This window comes from Carcharodon carcharias, chromosome 25 (genome assembly GCF_017639515.1).
Source record: "Carcharodon carcharias isolate sCarCar2 chromosome 25, sCarCar2.pri, whole genome shotgun sequence".
NCBI lineage: Eukaryota > Metazoa > Chordata > Chondrichthyes > Lamniformes > Lamnidae > Carcharodon > Carcharodon carcharias.
In genome coordinates this window covers 391,047-407,736 of record NC_054491.1, presented here as the reverse complement: position 1 = coordinate 407,736, position 16,690 = coordinate 391,047, and the positions used below count along the sequence as shown (strand labels likewise).

Genomic DNA, 16,690 nt, shown 5'->3' with positions numbered 1-16,690 from the left:
AAAGGGGTGCTGATTAGTTGGCAATTCGGTTCTGATTGGTGGAGATGTTGCCACAGTGAATGGACCAGAGAGCTGTTGTTCCCCTTGTTTTTGTCCATTCAAAAAGGTGCAATATGTTCCTTTTGCCTACAGAGGACAATAGCTCCCTCATGCATTCACCTTGGCAATAAATCGCTCAATCTGAGCCAACTTGCCAACAAATCAGCACCTTTTTTCTCATATAATATACATTGTTGTTCCCTTTGAAATTTGGCATTCTTGCATCTGTCCTGATGAGTGCAAGACAAAAAGCTTAGGCAGCATGTCTATTTTTTCAGCAATACTCAAGTTCTGTACTACCAAGTGGCTATATAATTTGTATTAAATCCTGCAATTTAAGACACAAAATGCAGTCATCTTCATTATTCTGTCACTTGTTAGAGAAAACTAGCTCATGTGAACACTGAAGGACACAGGGCAGTGGTCTGATTGGAACTTTGTATATCAGAAGTCTGGACTAATAATAGTGTGTGTGAGCACACTTCCCACAAAATAGTTTGATCATTTGAATTCACTTTTGAAAAATCTAGAATTAAGCCAAAAAAAAAGGCTGGTATCAGTAAAAGTGCCTTTGAAGTTGTTGGATTGTCATTAAAATCCAACTGGTTCACGAATGCACTTTGGGGAATTAAATCTGCCATTTTACTCATTTTGGATTATATATTACTCTAGCCCTGCAGTACTCAGATATATTTTTTTTAATTCCCTTCTAAAGTGGCCTAGCATGTCATTCAGTTATGTCAAATCAGTTATCAGTCATTCAGTTATGTCAAATCAGTTATCAGTCATTCAGTTATGTCATTCAGTTATGTCAAATCACTATGCCACCTTGGCAGGGCAACTAGCAATGGGCAATAAATGCAGAACTTACTAGTGTGCCTGCACCCTTAGAATGATCATATATAAAAATAACATTCACAAGTATGATTTAATAACAGTACAGTAGAAGATTATGTTTGCTTAATGTTAGTAGATGTTCAAGGAACTTTTATTAAGTAAAACAAAGTGAGAGCAATGAATTTGATTTAGTTTCAGTGTTTTGCCATTTCCAATATATTAAAATGAGTTAGTAAATAGATATTTTTCTTGTACACAACATTGGAACTGGGTTACTTTTTCTCCATTTTGCTTTTACTTCATGGAGAAATTTACACAACATTCTTTAAATTATGGGACAGCACCTTCATGCCTTGTTAAAACTTCATTTCTCAAAAGCTGTAATAAGAAAATCTACAGCCAAGTCCTGAAAACATAGCTACAATTTATTTAACTTCTGTCTATGTTTCACTGGCTAGCTAAGGAGAAGGAAAAAATACCACTTCATAATATGGGGCTCCTTGCATCATAATGGCGCATTGTTTAATTCCATTTCTTTCGATATAGTCTTGAGTATTAGCGAGAATTTGAGCTTTGTGGACTCTCATGCATACGATAGGCACACATGAAGAAGATACCTAGGAAAGAAATGAATACATTTGTGTTCTGCCATCAAATCAGCACAGCAAAACGTGCAATTGTGAAATGATACAATGACAACCCAAAAACAGGTACAATTTGCCACAGCAGCAAAGTAGTTATGATGCAAGACCCCAGTGCAGGGGTCATGAGTTCACCATAACAAGTTATGAAACTGAATTCAACAGGCTGAATTTAACTGGCTTTTGGTGATGGGCTGGAAAAACGGTGAGAGGAGGCACTGGTAGGGGAACCCGACATCTTCCCCCGCCATGCGAGATTGCCAGTGGCAGGAGATGTGGTAGCTCAGCCACCCACTCAGTGGCCCTACTGAGTAACCACTAAGCAGCCACTCAAGTGTCCAATTGAGAGCCCTTCCCTCATCTACGGGCATTTTTCGTGCGTCAGAAGATCCTACTGCCATTTGGGGAGGCTGCCAAGTAAACTCTGAAGGCCTCCCAGTGAGTTTTGGAGGCCCTCTTTGATGGCCCACAAAGGCCTCCCGTGGAAATGGTTACCCACCGGGCAACAGCACAATACTGCTCCATGACCCATTGCCCCCTCTATTGTTGCAGCTGGTTGCCAGACCCTGACTTCTCCATGGAAATCTACTACCTCTTCCTGGAGCTGCAGACTCAGCAATGGTCACCACTAGCAGTGGCACTGATGGGGATGCTGAGCTGCTAGGCCTGTGATTGGTCTGGTAGGTCTTGGGGAGGGGTGGTGGGGAGGGGGGGGGTTGTTGGGGGTGGGGGGGGGAGGTTGGAGTGGGAGCAGGAGGTGGGCTGCCATTCTTAGTTGGCCACCACCAGCAATATGCTATCAAGGTCCCATCACCTGCCTCTGTGGGGTTGTATCTCACTTTTTGTCCTGGCAGTGGGACTTCCAGGTAAGTGACAAAATTCAGCCCAATGAATTTGAAAATGATCTGACAATTATTATGAAAACACCTGCAGTTGTTATCAAAAATCAATGGGTTTATTAATGTATTTCAGAAGAACATTTGGCTCAAATGTGTATCGAAGATGCCTGATTAAAACAAGCATTAGAGTACTGGGGAGAGTCAAACAATGCGTAAAGAAATCAAGATATTTTGCAAAAGGACCTCTGATGACAGCAAGGAAGAAAGTTGTAGGTTATAACCCAACTCTGAGACCACTCCATTCTTTTATAACCCAACTCTGAGACCACTCCATTCTTTTATAACCCAACTCTGAGACCACTCCATTCTTTTATAACCCAACTCTGAGACCACTCCATTCTTTTATAACCCAACTCTGAGACCACTCCATTCTTTTATAACCCAACTCTGAGACCACTCCATTCTTTTATAACCCAACTCTGAGACCACTCCATTCTTTTATAACCCAACTCTGAGACCACTCCATTCTTTTATAACCCAACTCTGAGACCACTCCATTCTTTTATAACCCAACTCTGAGACCACTCCATTCTTTTATAACCCAACTCTGAGACCACTCCATTCTTTTATAACCCAACTCTGAGACCACTCCATTCTTTTATAACCCAACTCTGAGACCACTCCATTCTGTTCACTGGCACTTCCCAGATCTCTTTCAGTCATAACTGAGTGAAATTATCACAGCTTTTATATCTGACAATCCTTTGCACAGACTGTCAGTACCATTGAGAAAGGAAATCTCTAACTTCATTTCAGTTTTTCTTAAGAAGTGAAGCAGAGCTGAATGTGCATGGATTTAACATATTTGTACAAACCATCCTGTTGGCTGCTAATCAGATTCTCAAAGTTAGAAAGCAATAAAATGCCCCATCACCATATTTATATTATTGTTACTGCCTTTCTGTACTCACCAATGCCTACTGTTTAACAAAGGATACTTTAAAAAGTAGCTGAAGCGGAGAGAAGACTTATGTTAGAATGATTTCTTTGTACCTGTTCTTAAAAAGAGATCTGTTACTGAGAATCCTTTTGTCTAAAAAGTTTACTTTTGAAGCTCTTCTGATAGGTCCTATGTGTGCCCAGTACAGAACTGAGCCTTATACTTCAGGAAGCCTATAGCTTTAATCCCTGGTCATTGTCAAGTTAACTGATCTCAGCTGGCATGGCGTACGATCTCATGTCCTTAGGTTGGGAGAGAAGAACCAGCCAGAGCTCCCACCTCCGATTTCTGTCCAGCAGTACATTTGGCTGCATGAAAAGTTTGGCCCAAAGAAGATTAGGCTCAGCTATGGTATCCCCTCCCTGGCAAAATAATATGCCAACACTCACATTGTGGATCAGACATGAGAATAAGTAGCAAAAGAATGCAGCTGTAATGCAGAATTATGACCTAGCACTTTCAGTGGAGGGTAAATTTGCTTTCGATACTCCATTGTAATGCAGGTTGTACAGAGGAGTGAAGCAAAATCTTAGGTGCAAATTCTTGATAAATTTAAGACTGTAAAGGAATTCTTCTCTTGTATAACATAATGTCCTACCTGCAAAGAAGTTGAGCACCACGGCCACCCATCCAACGATATAGGACCAGGAGAAGCGCCAATGGCCATACCGCTTACCATAATAGTTTACTGTGACTGCTGTATAAATGGCCATGGCCAGCAACACAAACAAACCTACCAAATGAAAAGAGAAGAGGCATAGCAAGAATAAAAGTTAAGACGAACTGGAAAGAGTGAATGACATCATGGCCTGTGATGATGCTTGAAATCATTTACATTACTTACATGAGATAAAGTACAAAATGCCTGCAGCGAACGTTTTATCAACTTTGTTGAAGGAAGAGTACTGCATAAATGCCATGATGCCAATGATGATGCCAATGATGCCTGCCAGTAGGGACAGGATCATGAATGCTCGTGTGGCATCCCAATACGCTGGAATAAGTGAGGAAAAACAACGGGTAGTATCAGTTATTTATCAATATACATTAGAACAAAGTCAATTTAAATTCCATTGTAACTAGTGGAAAAAGACTACATCAGAAAAATGAGAAATAAATAAAGCATTTTATCGTCACTTTGACTGCAATATACATCCATTGAATATGGTTGCCTTTTCTTTCCTCACCCAAGCCTCAAGTAAACTGATGACAGTTGCTGACAATATTAGCAATATTACCAAATTAATGCTATTGTGCGCCTCTCACAGGAGAGATAATGCAAATAAGACAGACCTGATAACACCAGTGCTTTAACTTGCTGCATTTATTTTGATAGAAAATTAAATGTCTTGGATTGCAGAACGCGCCATTTGTGAGAAAGTGATTGTTTAATCTGGGCTGTAAACATTGGAAGGGTCATTAACCTGAAATGTTAACTCTGTTTCTCTCCACAGATGCTGTCTAACCTGCAGAGTATTTCCAGCATTTTCTGTATTATCAGGAATATCATCAATGTGGGCAAATAGCAATTTACTCTGATTCATTAATGGAACTAGCCACTTCTCAAATATTAAGTTGTAAAAATAAATTAAAGTGACTATTGTCTGCTGGACAAATATTCACAAGCTAAGTGTTGAATTTAATGTGATTTTTTTCTATAGTGTTTTCTATTCTTTGGTGATTAAAGCTGTTTCAATCTGCAGTAGAATTAATTCATTCTGACGAACTAAAGACACGCTAACCCAATACTGAATAGAGAGACAGTTCTCACTATTTCAAAATACACCCTTTTATCCAAAGAACTACTCAAATTCAAAGGCTAAGCTGAGAATGTAAATGGTCAGGAAGGTCAGATGTATTAAGAGGGAAAGGAAAATATGTGAATCAAGAAATGGTGAGAAATGTGGAATAGGTTGGTCAGGAAAGAAAGGGTGTTGTTTTGAATGGAACCCATTTCTGATGAAGGGTTACTCCCTGTTTATCACTCAATATGTTCCCACCATAATTTGATTTTGTTTCTGTGCAGATATTTTGCAGATGTCATGAAGATACAACTGATTGTGTTTTTGTTGCCAATGGCTGTGTCTCTAAAATTGGCGATTGAACATTGGGATATCTTGGAAAAGGACACTATGCATTTACAGATATTTATATTTATCACACCAATTAATCCTTGTGGTGTTGTTTATAAGATATTTTAAGTTATTTCTCTTCATGTCTTGTCTTCTTCTTTTGACATTCTTCTGCCTCCCCCCTGTCCTTGCCTTGTACCCTTTTGACTCACCCTCTCTCTCACACACTTTCTCTTTTCTCTCTGTACCTTTTTGCTTGTCTTCAACTATCTTTTCTGCATATTAAACATTTCTCTGTATGCCTTTTGAGCACAATCTCTACGTGGTGGCACCATGTCTGATTCAATGGGCTTGCTGCACCAGCTGGCATCTTCTAGTCCTCTTTTTATGTTCATATATTGTTTTGTTGTACATCTGTGAGCTTTCTATATCTCTTTAAATTCACTCCTACTCAGTGACTGCTTTTGAAACAATTTTAAAAAAATAACCCCAATTACTGCCTCATCTATGATCAGCAGAACCTTGGAGCTGAACTTGGCAATCACTTTGTGTTGGAGCCTTTATCAACCAGGGGAGGTGTAATTGTGCCATCATAAATCACAAGAACAATCACCTTCTAAAAACTCCCATCTTTTTGAAAGGGAAGTACCCCTGCATCCCCACTGCCATTTTTTATATATAAACAAAATCTCTAATATCTGCTAGTAACATTCAATGATTATCCTACTTATGCTCAAATTCTCACTAAATTTAAGAATTACACTTATTACAGTCCTAGGTTGTTGTGTTCATTCACTATGAACTCCACTCATGTCTGCTTTTGATCTCCTTACCAACACTGTCAGTGTGTAGATAGCATTTTCCTGGCAGACAATATCTCCAGAGTCCCTGGTGCATAAAACTGCCAGAGTGGCGGTATTGCATCCAGTAATCTGTTGCCGTGGAAACAATTAGTAGGATATTGCCCACACCAGCGCAGAACAAGCCTCCTCCCATAAAACTGTACATCTTGCTGTTAGAGATACAACCTATAAGAGGAAATATGTAAGAAAGGTACAGATTATTATTCATCTTAGATCCTTTTGGTTACTTCAATTTCTCAAAACAAGAACAAACCAACAATTGTACACAAGGCAAATTCCTTTTTGTGCCCAGTTACTTTATTGCAGTGAAAAGTTGTGTTTCTTGAGGCTTTTTAGAACATTATCCATCTGCTCTCAATGAAACAAAGGCTAACCCTTCACATCCTGATTGCTTTCTGCAACTCTCAAAGGACATGCTGAAATTCTTAGACCCTGCTTCACTTGCATAAATGTGGGAAATTGGAGTTGGTGTCGGCCCTCAAACCTTGTTCGAAAGTGCAGGGATGGAGTAATTTGCATAGCTGCTATGGGCTGTTTTGAATACAGGTGATGTGGGTTTCGCCCACCAGCTGGAGAGCCAGTGAGAATCCCTGCATTGCCTTCTTTGGGGTAGGCCCTTCAAATTAAATGCCTCTCAGGCACTTAAGTGGCCAGCAGTGGGCCTTCCCTGGAATCACGGACCCCAGGGGCCAACACCTTACCCCTGTGAGAGCTGCTGGCCAGTCAGAGGCCTGCTGCTGTGCATTGCAGGTAGTGCCACCGGGGGAGTGGTGGTAGCTACCAGTAATGCACCCACCAGATCGGGACCCAGGCTTCCGGTAAGTGAAGGCAAGATGGAAGTCATGGGGTTGGTTTGTGGGAGATTGGGGAGGGGTTCAGCAGCAAGGGCAAGGGGTGGCTTTCAATGGTTCCATCCACCTATCCTGATGCCAGGTCCCCTCAATCAGGCATTGAATGCCTTTGAACCCTTTCTGGGAGTCAGCAAGAATCCTCAATAGGGTTTGCTTTTTGGGCTCCCCGCATGGTGACTGCCCCACTTCAGGGCCTCAATTGGCAGCAGGGTGGGTATAGTCCATCACAAGCCTTCCCACCCCACACTTTATCAGGAAAGAGGTGGGAAGGCAGAGTGGTCCCCACCTGCCAACCCTGCCACCCACCCACCCAATTAAATGCACCCCCCCCAACCTCCAAACTCACCTGGAGGGAGGGTATTAAATTTCACTCATTATGTCCATAAGCATATTGCAGAAACTGCCTCCATGAACAGTCAGCCAGCTGGCTGGGGCAGCCCTATACTCCAATGGCAGAGTGGAGGCCATGGAATGAATTGACCTAAACCTTCTTCACATCTTATTCTCCCAAATTGCTGACAAAACCATGAATACATGTAACTTTCTATAGTAAGGGTTTGGATTTCCTTATTTGCTTTTTCTCAGTGGGAATCATTGAGAATTCTGCCAAGAACTTTAAAGTGAGTAAAGGGTGTAATTAAGGGCTAGCCTCATTGAAATGGCAGATGGAAAATTCACTCATTATACACTGCCCAGTGGAATTTAAAGAGCCACTGAGGACAGAGTGGAATTGCAGGGAGGGAGGGCTTTTTTGTGCCAAATTCCTGATTCCTCACATGTTAATCAACTATTTTGCATTTTAGAAATCTTTTATTTCCTTTCTTGGAGATGTTGCTTTATACTCAGTATAGTGTTTCGAGCACCCACAGCCCCTGTAACTTACTAATGGGTTATTATTTATATGAGCACTTGACAAATGAGCATTAGCCGACTACTGAAGCATGGCGGGGGGGGGGGGGGGGGGCAGCGGCACCACAACAAAGTGTAATTTGATGTACCCAACACTAACAGAATACACATGCTTCCTAACCAGGTGAGGTTAAAATAAACGTACATCACAATATATAGCACAAATCCATTTAATATCTAATATTTCATCTTTATCAGCAACATAGGATGTTAGTGCTTCCTTTGTGGAGAGCAGGCAGCCAGATATGTGATAACATATGCCAGAATATGTTTGTAAAATATCAACTATTAGTGGAAGTATTGGAGACATAGCAATGGTGGTTAGCTGGTGTAGAGCTGGAGTGGAGGGAGCAGTGATGGCAAAGACTACATTCATGGTGGAGATATGTACGTGGCAATTGTAGTCAATGTGGAGATGCTGATAAAGATGGTGGAGATGTGAGTGCACTGAAGGTGATGGTGAAAGTGATGTGAATATTTTCAATGATAGTGATAGTGGAGATGATGGTAGTGTCCATGTGATGTTCTGATCCATCATTCTTTGGGATACGAATATTAATATTAACTTTTTTTCTGAAGACCAGGATCTAGCAAATATGCTGTAATATCTTTTTAAAAATGCTGTGCAGAAATTTTTTCAATAATAGGGTAATTAAAGACTGAAACCTATTGAATGAATGGCTTGAAAGAGCTAGACACGAGTGTAGAAATGAACAATTAACAAGGTCATTATAAAGCTGATTGTGGTTTGTTGCAAAGTTAGAAATACATTTCCACATTTTGAACACTGAATAGAACAGACTCCAAATAAGATATAATATAGGGTGAATGAAGGAAAGATATTTTTCTAACAATTACTTGTGGAGTTAGTGACATGATTTATACAATTAGTGTTGATATAATGCTCCAAATTGCAATTCAGGCTGTTCTTGCAATACTATCACTCTGTGTTATTCATACCTTGCCTCAGTGTCACATTTGAGTTTTCACAGTGTTGATTGTACCGGACAAAAGAAATACTCCCTTATAATCTCTTTTAAATCCCACTTTAAAAAGGTACTTTGCTTTGCCTCTAATGACTGATGTTTAACGTAATTGAAAAATTAAAATATAACTCAGATTTTACTAAAAAAGCCAAAATAATCTTATCTGCTAACTTGATTAGAAAATATATGAAATAACTCCTACCTTTTAAACTGCAGTTTGAGTTGAGCCAGTCTCTGATACAATTCTACAACAGCCCAGCCACATCCCACAAACCCAGAGGGGGCAGATTTGCAGAGTAACTTCTCAGCAGAGTGTTTTGTCAGTGTAGCTAAAAAAAAGGCAGAAATGCATCACATGAAACCATTGTGTTTCCTACAATAAGTGGCCATAAAACAGGCGATTAGCTAGAGCTGGGTTTGTGAAGGCAGGAATTTGCTGAACATACACAGACATTGAGAATTTGGACCATGTGCATTAAATAAGCTGATGACGGGGACAGTTTCCATTCAAACTGGATCATTGTCTAATTGCAGATAAAATCAAGTACACACTTTGGAAATAATGCCCTTGGCGCCATTTTGTAAAATCATGTGAAAATGTTCTAATCAACAGATTTTGTTTATTTACTGAGTAAATGATAGGTTATATTTTCCAGTACAAAAGCAATAAGATGAGAACACAGTGAACATAATGCTCATTGACTTCTCACAGGGCTGAATTCATAGGATTTTCCAGTGCCATCCCCAATGAATGGCTGGTGAGCGCCTGGTCCATATGGAACCTGACACCAGAAGCTTGCCTAAAAGAAGAGGTGTACTTAATATTGATGATATTTAAAGCAAGATGGCCAGCAAGTATGGGGAATAGATTGTTGCTGCTTACACAAATGCAATGCAGCATTCATGGCAGTAATTTTCAGCCAGGAGCAATGCCTTCTACTCTATTTGCGTGATCTGGAAGGAAAATTATGCACTGTAAGAAGGCTGTCAAGGTAACACTACCCGGCAGTACGACATACTGGGTAGATGATTCAAATATGCATGTCATAAACTGTTGTATCAATTTTTCACATTTGCTGCTGGCTCATCCCAACCCCACACACAACTGTAGAGCTTTGTCAATGCTTATAATGCATAGAAAGAAGGAAAGAACTTGGTATCGCACCTCTCTCAGATGTCCCAAATCACTTTGCAGCTAATGAAGGACTTTTGAGGTCTTTCTATTGCCTTGACAGGAAATGCAGCAGTCAAATTGTGCACAGCAAGCTCCCACAGACAGCAATGTGATAATATTGAGATAATCTGTCTTAGAGTTTTTATTGAGGGATAAATATCAGCTAGGACACGAGGGAGAACCCCTCTACTCTTCTTCAAAACAGTTCTAAAGGATCTTTTATGTCCACCTGAAGGAGATTTTGGTTTGTGGTCTTATCAGAATGCATACCTGTACTCCAGAAGGGCACACATTCAAGATGCCATGTACAACTGGCACTCTTCGCATAAGAAACCTTGAAAGAAATTCACACATAAGATTATTATATGATAGGCTACTTACATGATGCCTGGTGGTTACTAACACACATTAATGACAACATGGCTGTAGTCAATAAACCCATCTACTTTGGGTAATGTAACAAAGCAGCAGCATTAGTTCACCATATCAGGCTGCTATTGCTGTCTAGTGGGAATGAAGAAGCAAACATTGGTCATGCTGGTCTATGCATCAATCACCCATGTGATACATGTGTGGATAGCACCTTGGCCACTAATAGAGACAATCATTCTGTTAGCCTGGAAGGAGCTGGTGGCAAAAATATATTGAGGTAGTGACCTTCACCGAGGATGGCAGCACCACCCTTCTGGCTGCATGAACTGTTTACAGCAGGAGGCACAGGTTTGAAACTAGCGCTGTGGTGACTCAGAGTCTGTGCAACCTGTTCCTCTACAGTCATTACAAGGACCTGGTTATATGGTTAGTGACAAAATGACGGATGTGAGGAGTATGGCTCTGGAGCCTGCTGATCTCCCTAGCATTATAGCACGCCATCTCTTTTTATTTTAACCATTAAGTACTGTAATTGTGGTGCTGCAAGACCAACTCCATCTCTAATTTGAACTTGTCAACTGCCTCTTAAGATTGTTCTTTATTGTTATCCTTTCACAGGATGTGAGTATCATTGGCTAGGCCAGCATTTATTACCCATCCCTAATTGCCCTTGAGAAGAGGATGGTGAACCATCTTCTTACACCACTGTAGTCCATGTGGTGTAGGATCACCCATAGTGCAGTTAGGGAGGGAGGTCCAGGATTTTGACCCAGCGACAGAAGGAACGGCGATATAGTTCCAATTCAGGATGGTTTGTGGCTTGGAGGGGAACACGTAGGTTCTGATGTTCCCATGCATCTGCTGCCCATGTCTTTTGAGGCAGTATAGATTGTGGATTTGGAAGGTGCTAAGGAGCTTTGGTGAATTGCTGCAGTGCATCTTATGGGCGGTACACACACTGCTGCCACTGTGTGTTGGTGGTCGAGGGAATGAATGCTCAAGGTGATGGATGGGGTGTCAATCAAATGGGCAGCTTTGTCCTGGAAGGTGTCAAGCTTCTTGAGTGATGTTGGAGCTGCGCTCATCCAGGCATGTAGAGAGTATCCCATTGCACTCCTGACTTGTGCCTCATAGAAGATGGACAGGCTTTGGGGAGTCAGCAAGTGAGGTACTCACTGCAGAATTCCCAGCCTCTAACCTACTCTTGTAGCCACAGTATTTCTATTGCTAATCCAGTTCAGTTTCTGGTCAATGGTGATCTCCAGGATGTTGATAGAGGAGGCTTCAGTGATGAAAATACCAATGAAAGTTAAGGGGTTATGGTTAGATTCTCTCTTGTTGGAGATGGTCATCACCTGGCACTTCTATGGTGCGAATGTAACTTACCACTTATCAGCCCAACCCTCAATGTTGTCCAAATCTTGCTGCATAATGAACATGGACCTGCTGTTCTCATGACAGATATTTAAAAAAACCTCTTTATGCAGGTTCCGCTTTTTCTCAGTCTGGGCCGCTGATTTATTGGAAGTGTTTCAATTATAGTTGGCTCTCCAATGAATCAGTGAACAATATTCAGTGAGGTTGGCTTCCACATGAACATTATGTGCTGTTAGAACAAAAAAACGAACGCTTTTATACAAAACAAGATAATAATAAACCAGCGCCAGAAATATACTGCAGAACAAAAGAATGGCTGAACAGTCTCAGAAAAGAGCCTTGTCATTCCTGGAGCTTCAAACAGTTAAATCTCAGAAGGGCAAACAGTGTGTCCAGCCCAAGCCCGAGCCTAAATCCATCCTAAGTGTATGGAAAGTCTAATATAACCCACCAAACCATTCACCCACAAACCCACCTCATCCACCCATTCACTGCCCCACACTCGGACTGGACCCTTAAACTTATTAGGCAGAAAACGGCAGCCAGTGCCGTCCTCTCTCCGCCCCCCCTCCCGACTCTACTCCGTTACGTCGGAGTCCCCCGGGGAGACGCTGCGCTGCGCATTTGTTTGATAGCAGGGTTCGGAAGATCCGGGAAGAAATGTACAGCAGCGACGGGTCGAGAAAATATTTGCGCTTGCTCGGAAGATTCAGGCCTATTTCTTTCTAACTGGTGAATAATGAAAATAACTTCGCAACCACATTCAATAAAAATATGCTCTACTTCACAATTTCTATCGCCCCCCACTCGGTTTGGTTTAGCTGATGCATTGATCCCAATATAAAGAAAGTGAACATCTATGTATCGTAATTGATTTCTGATGTTAAAGGTCAAAGTTCCGATGAGCTATCAGACAACTTCGCTTATTTATTTTCATCCTGACCCAGGTAAGAAAGAGAGAGAGAGAGAGAATGTAGAGCAATGAGCAGAGGCAGAGGAACCGGGAAGGAGAGACAACCTCGTGAGGTTGAGAGAAAATAGCGAGCAAGTCAAATAAGCGGGGAGGAACAGAGGTAACTTGGATTTATTTAGCACCTTGCCTGTACTCAGCATGCAAAGTATTTCACAGCCCATAAGACCACTGTTGTCGCAAACTGCTGCTACAGCAAACGATCCAATGGTGATGTTGTTGAAGTGATAAATATTGGCCAGGACTTCAGGCGAACTCACGAATTTTCTTCACATTCGCCACAGGACATTTTATGTGCACCTGAGAGTCCCCAGTGAAATGTGTCACTTGAAATGCGAGGAAGGGGCAGTGCACAAAACAAGGTAAAGGGCTGAAAGAAAAAGAAAGATCCTAATTGGAGAGTGGAAGGAAAGAGAGTGATTTTCATCAATGGAGCCGAGTAGCATTTTGGAGAGTAAGAAGTGAACGTGTTGGAAGCAAAGACCCTGCTCTCTCTTTGTGGGAGTAAAAACCTTTGTGCTCCATGCGAGACTGTTAAAACATGGACCATATATTGTATGGTTATTTGCATCTGTAACAGAGGCGTCATTTAGGTAGCTCATAGCCACAGTAACAGCATTTTTCATGACACTCCCGCTGCTTATATAAACACTTTGGAGTCTAAACTCCAAGTTGTAACCGTAGTTGACTTCTGCTTGTCTGGGGAATGTTTACAGTCAATCACAAGGGAAAGATTCTAAGATCTCCGTGGGCATCATGAGCCGCAAAGTAATAGCCAGGTACTATTGCTTCTGCATTGATCATTGTGCATTCAGGCTTGTACGTAAACAGCACATTACACAACCTCAGGAAGCGAAAAGTGTTTTACAGCAAATTCTTTGAAATTGTCCACTGTTGTGACGACAGCCACCTCTCAAAAGCAGCTACGTGATCATGACCAGATAATGTTTAGTGATGTAGGCTGAAGGATAAATACTGGCCAGGACTCCAGGAGTGGTGGTGGAGGAGGGGAAACTCCCTTGTACTTGTCCATATAGTGCCATGGAAGCTTTCCTGCCCTTCTGAAAGGGCGGACAAGGTTTCAGTTTAACATCTCAACTGAAAGATGGAACCTCTGACAATGCAGTTCTCCCTCAGTATTGTGCTGGAGTGTCAGTGCAGATTTTGTGTTTGAGTCGCTGAGTGAGACTATACCCCATAACCTGCTGCCTCAGAGAGGAGAGAAACATCACAGAGCCATGATTGATGCAGCAGAACAATTAACATCCAGGAAATGTTGAGTGTGATTAAAGTTTAAAAAAATGTGAGATATTGGAAACCTATCTAACCAAATGGAACTGTCTTTATTTTTAGAGTGAGATTTGTAGAAATACAATAGGACATTTAGTAATCAATGCCTCACTTCAACTGAGAGCTGATAGCTCAGTTGACAGCAAAATTGTGTGCTTTAGACATTAAAGATCACAGAACTGATTGAATGGTAACATTTTGCTATTTAAATATCCTCCTTTTAAGTGAAGTTATCAGTCTGAATACTGCTGTTTCTTAGTATCTTGTTACTGTCAGGCACACCCTGAACAATAACCTCTCACTTGAAGTACCTAGTGCATGTTTAATGTATTAATCTGACAAAATGCAGTAGGTAAAATATTGACATTGAATTTAATTGCACAGCGATTACACAGTCTAGGCAATTACTTTGGGAACGTTTTGGTAAAGTTTTTGTTAAGGCGTTTGCACAATGCCGTTTCATGGATAAATTTCATTCTGTACATATAAAGGTCATAAAGATTTATATTAATACAGAGACAAGAGGCAAATTGGGTAAATTATGTGCACTTTGGCATGTTTTGATAACACCATCAGTAATTGGGCACAGATGTCCTTGTTTCGTATTTCAGTAAAGAGACAAATGGGCAGTAATTGTTCGCTGAATAGGTATGCAGATGAGCAGGGATAAGAGAGGCTGCATATATCAGAATCTGCACAAAAAGCTGTTTAGTGAATACAGTTGATTCCTACTAAGCCTGCAGTCCCCTAAAAAGGAGCCGGTATTTGATACTACAAAATATCAATTACCATCAAAGGCAAAAAGCTTTTGTAAACATAATCTAAAACAGAAGCAAACAATCTGCAACAGTGCACTATGCAACTTAATTTGACCTGTGTATGTGAATTACATACTCAGAGTTAAAGGAAAGGAATATTTTCCTAATTGTGGGAAATGTGTTTTCTACATATATTTTTGATCCAGGTGCTGGGTAGTGGACAACAGTGGCTGGAGTGATTCCAACAACAATAATACCAAAAGCTTGCATTTATATAGCGCCTTAACACAGTAAAACATCCTAAGGCGCTTCACAGGAGCACTATCAAACAAAATCTGACACCAAAGCCATAAGCAGGTATTAGAGCTGATGATGTGTGAGTTGCACTCTGTTTTCTATTGGGAAATAATAAACAAGGCAGTAAGTTTCAGGTTTAGGTTAGAAGGAATTGATGAAGCTTAGGTTTCAATTTGGAAGGCTATTACACATGTAGTTGAAGGTGTGATCCTGCTATTCTATTCTAGGAACTGTACATTTTTGCACTTGTAACAACAGGGCAGCCAGACGTTTAAAAAAATTGTGCTGCAGTTATATTATACTGGGATTTAGTTTGAGGTCAGGAGTTGTAACATGAATTATAATTGAAACATTCATACAATATTTATATAGAATGATAGCTATAACTCACCTGTCAGTAAATAGTACAGAAAATACCAATGTGTTTGTTCTATTTATGTTGCACTGTAAGAGCAAGTGATTGTAGACATTAATTTATATAACTACAATGGCGAACCAATTTTACCATTAGTACTAGACTGCTTTTCAAACTATGACACATTAATCCTTATTATTTGTGGAATTCTAGAAGTAGCACTCATGGGGAGCAGTGTGGCTGGCGTCTGTGATTGGTCTCATTATGTTGCTGTTCTTAATAGTTTTAAAGGCATTATCGATGCTCTCATTCCCTGCAACCTTAACACTGGCACTGTCAACCAATTAACAAAGTAAAAAGTAAAGCACTAGGTGGTGCCGTGCTAAGTGCATTGGCCCGTTGTCAATTTGTAATGTCGAACCCACAGTCTGAGCTAGCGAAATCAAAAAGAAAATTGGCTAGTTCCGCAATCAATATTATGCTCAGTCCCCCACTCATTAAAAATGACCATGTTGTATTGCAATTCCAATATAGCAACAATGTATAGAGAGCTTTAATTGAGCTCATGCTGTCTTTGTAGCATAGGTTTGTTGAGTTGATTAGATAGAAGCACGTGATACCTAAATGCTGACAAAATGCTTTCAGCTGTTGAAGTCAGAACACCAGCTTTGAACATTACTGGCATCATGTTAAGAATTAATCCATCAACCTCACTATGGATGTGTGAATAGGGTCTTTTTCTTTGGTTTGAGAGCTGCCTCAAATTGTTCTATTTCAATAGACTGAGATATAATGGCCCAAATCTACTGCTCAGGGTTGGAACCCCTAGTTTTAACACCGCTCAGACAAAAAAGTAACACCTACTTTCCTCCCATGGAGAATCCTGCAGAACTCAGTCAGCACAGGAAACCTTGGAGACTTCAGTGAAGGGAATCCATGCAGAAACCATGTCCCCTTTTTACGACACCAGCTGCTGTACTCTGGTAAGTATTCACATGCTGGGGTCAGGCGGGTGTCGGGGTTAGTCAGGTCAGGTTGAGGGCTGGTGTCAGGGAGTCAT

At 40.9% G+C, this 16,690-nt stretch overlaps 1 protein-coding gene across 1 annotated transcript; it reads right to left on the bottom strand.

The window, feature by feature from the left end:
• Positions 1 to 1,431: 1,431 nt before the first annotated feature.
• Positions 1,432 to 6,436, bottom strand: lim2.1 (lens intrinsic membrane protein 2.1). Its single transcript, XM_041174548.1, has 4 exons — positions 6,262 to 6,436; positions 4,201 to 4,350; positions 3,955 to 4,089; positions 1,432 to 1,493 (listed from the first exon to the last, which is right to left on the bottom strand). Exons 1-4 carry the CDS (start codon positions 6,434 to 6,436, stop codon positions 1,432 to 1,434), a joined length of 522 nt encoding a protein of 173 aa, XP_041030482.1.
• Between the last annotated feature and the right edge of the window lie 10,254 nt (positions 6,437 to 16,690).

Coding starts and splice junctions, on each gene's coding strand:
- lim2.1 (XM_041174548.1), bottom strand. CDS start 6,436: ATGTACAGTTTTATGGGAGGAGGCTTGTTCTGCGCTGGTGTGGGCAAT. Junction 4,351..6,261: donor TCTACACACTGACAGTGTTG/GTAAGGAGATCA, acceptor CACTTATTCCAG/CGTATTGGGATGCCACACGA. Junction 4,090..4,200: donor CATTTTGTACTTTATCTCAT/GTAAGTAATGTA, acceptor TTCATTTGGTAG/GTTTGTTTGTGTTGCTGGCC.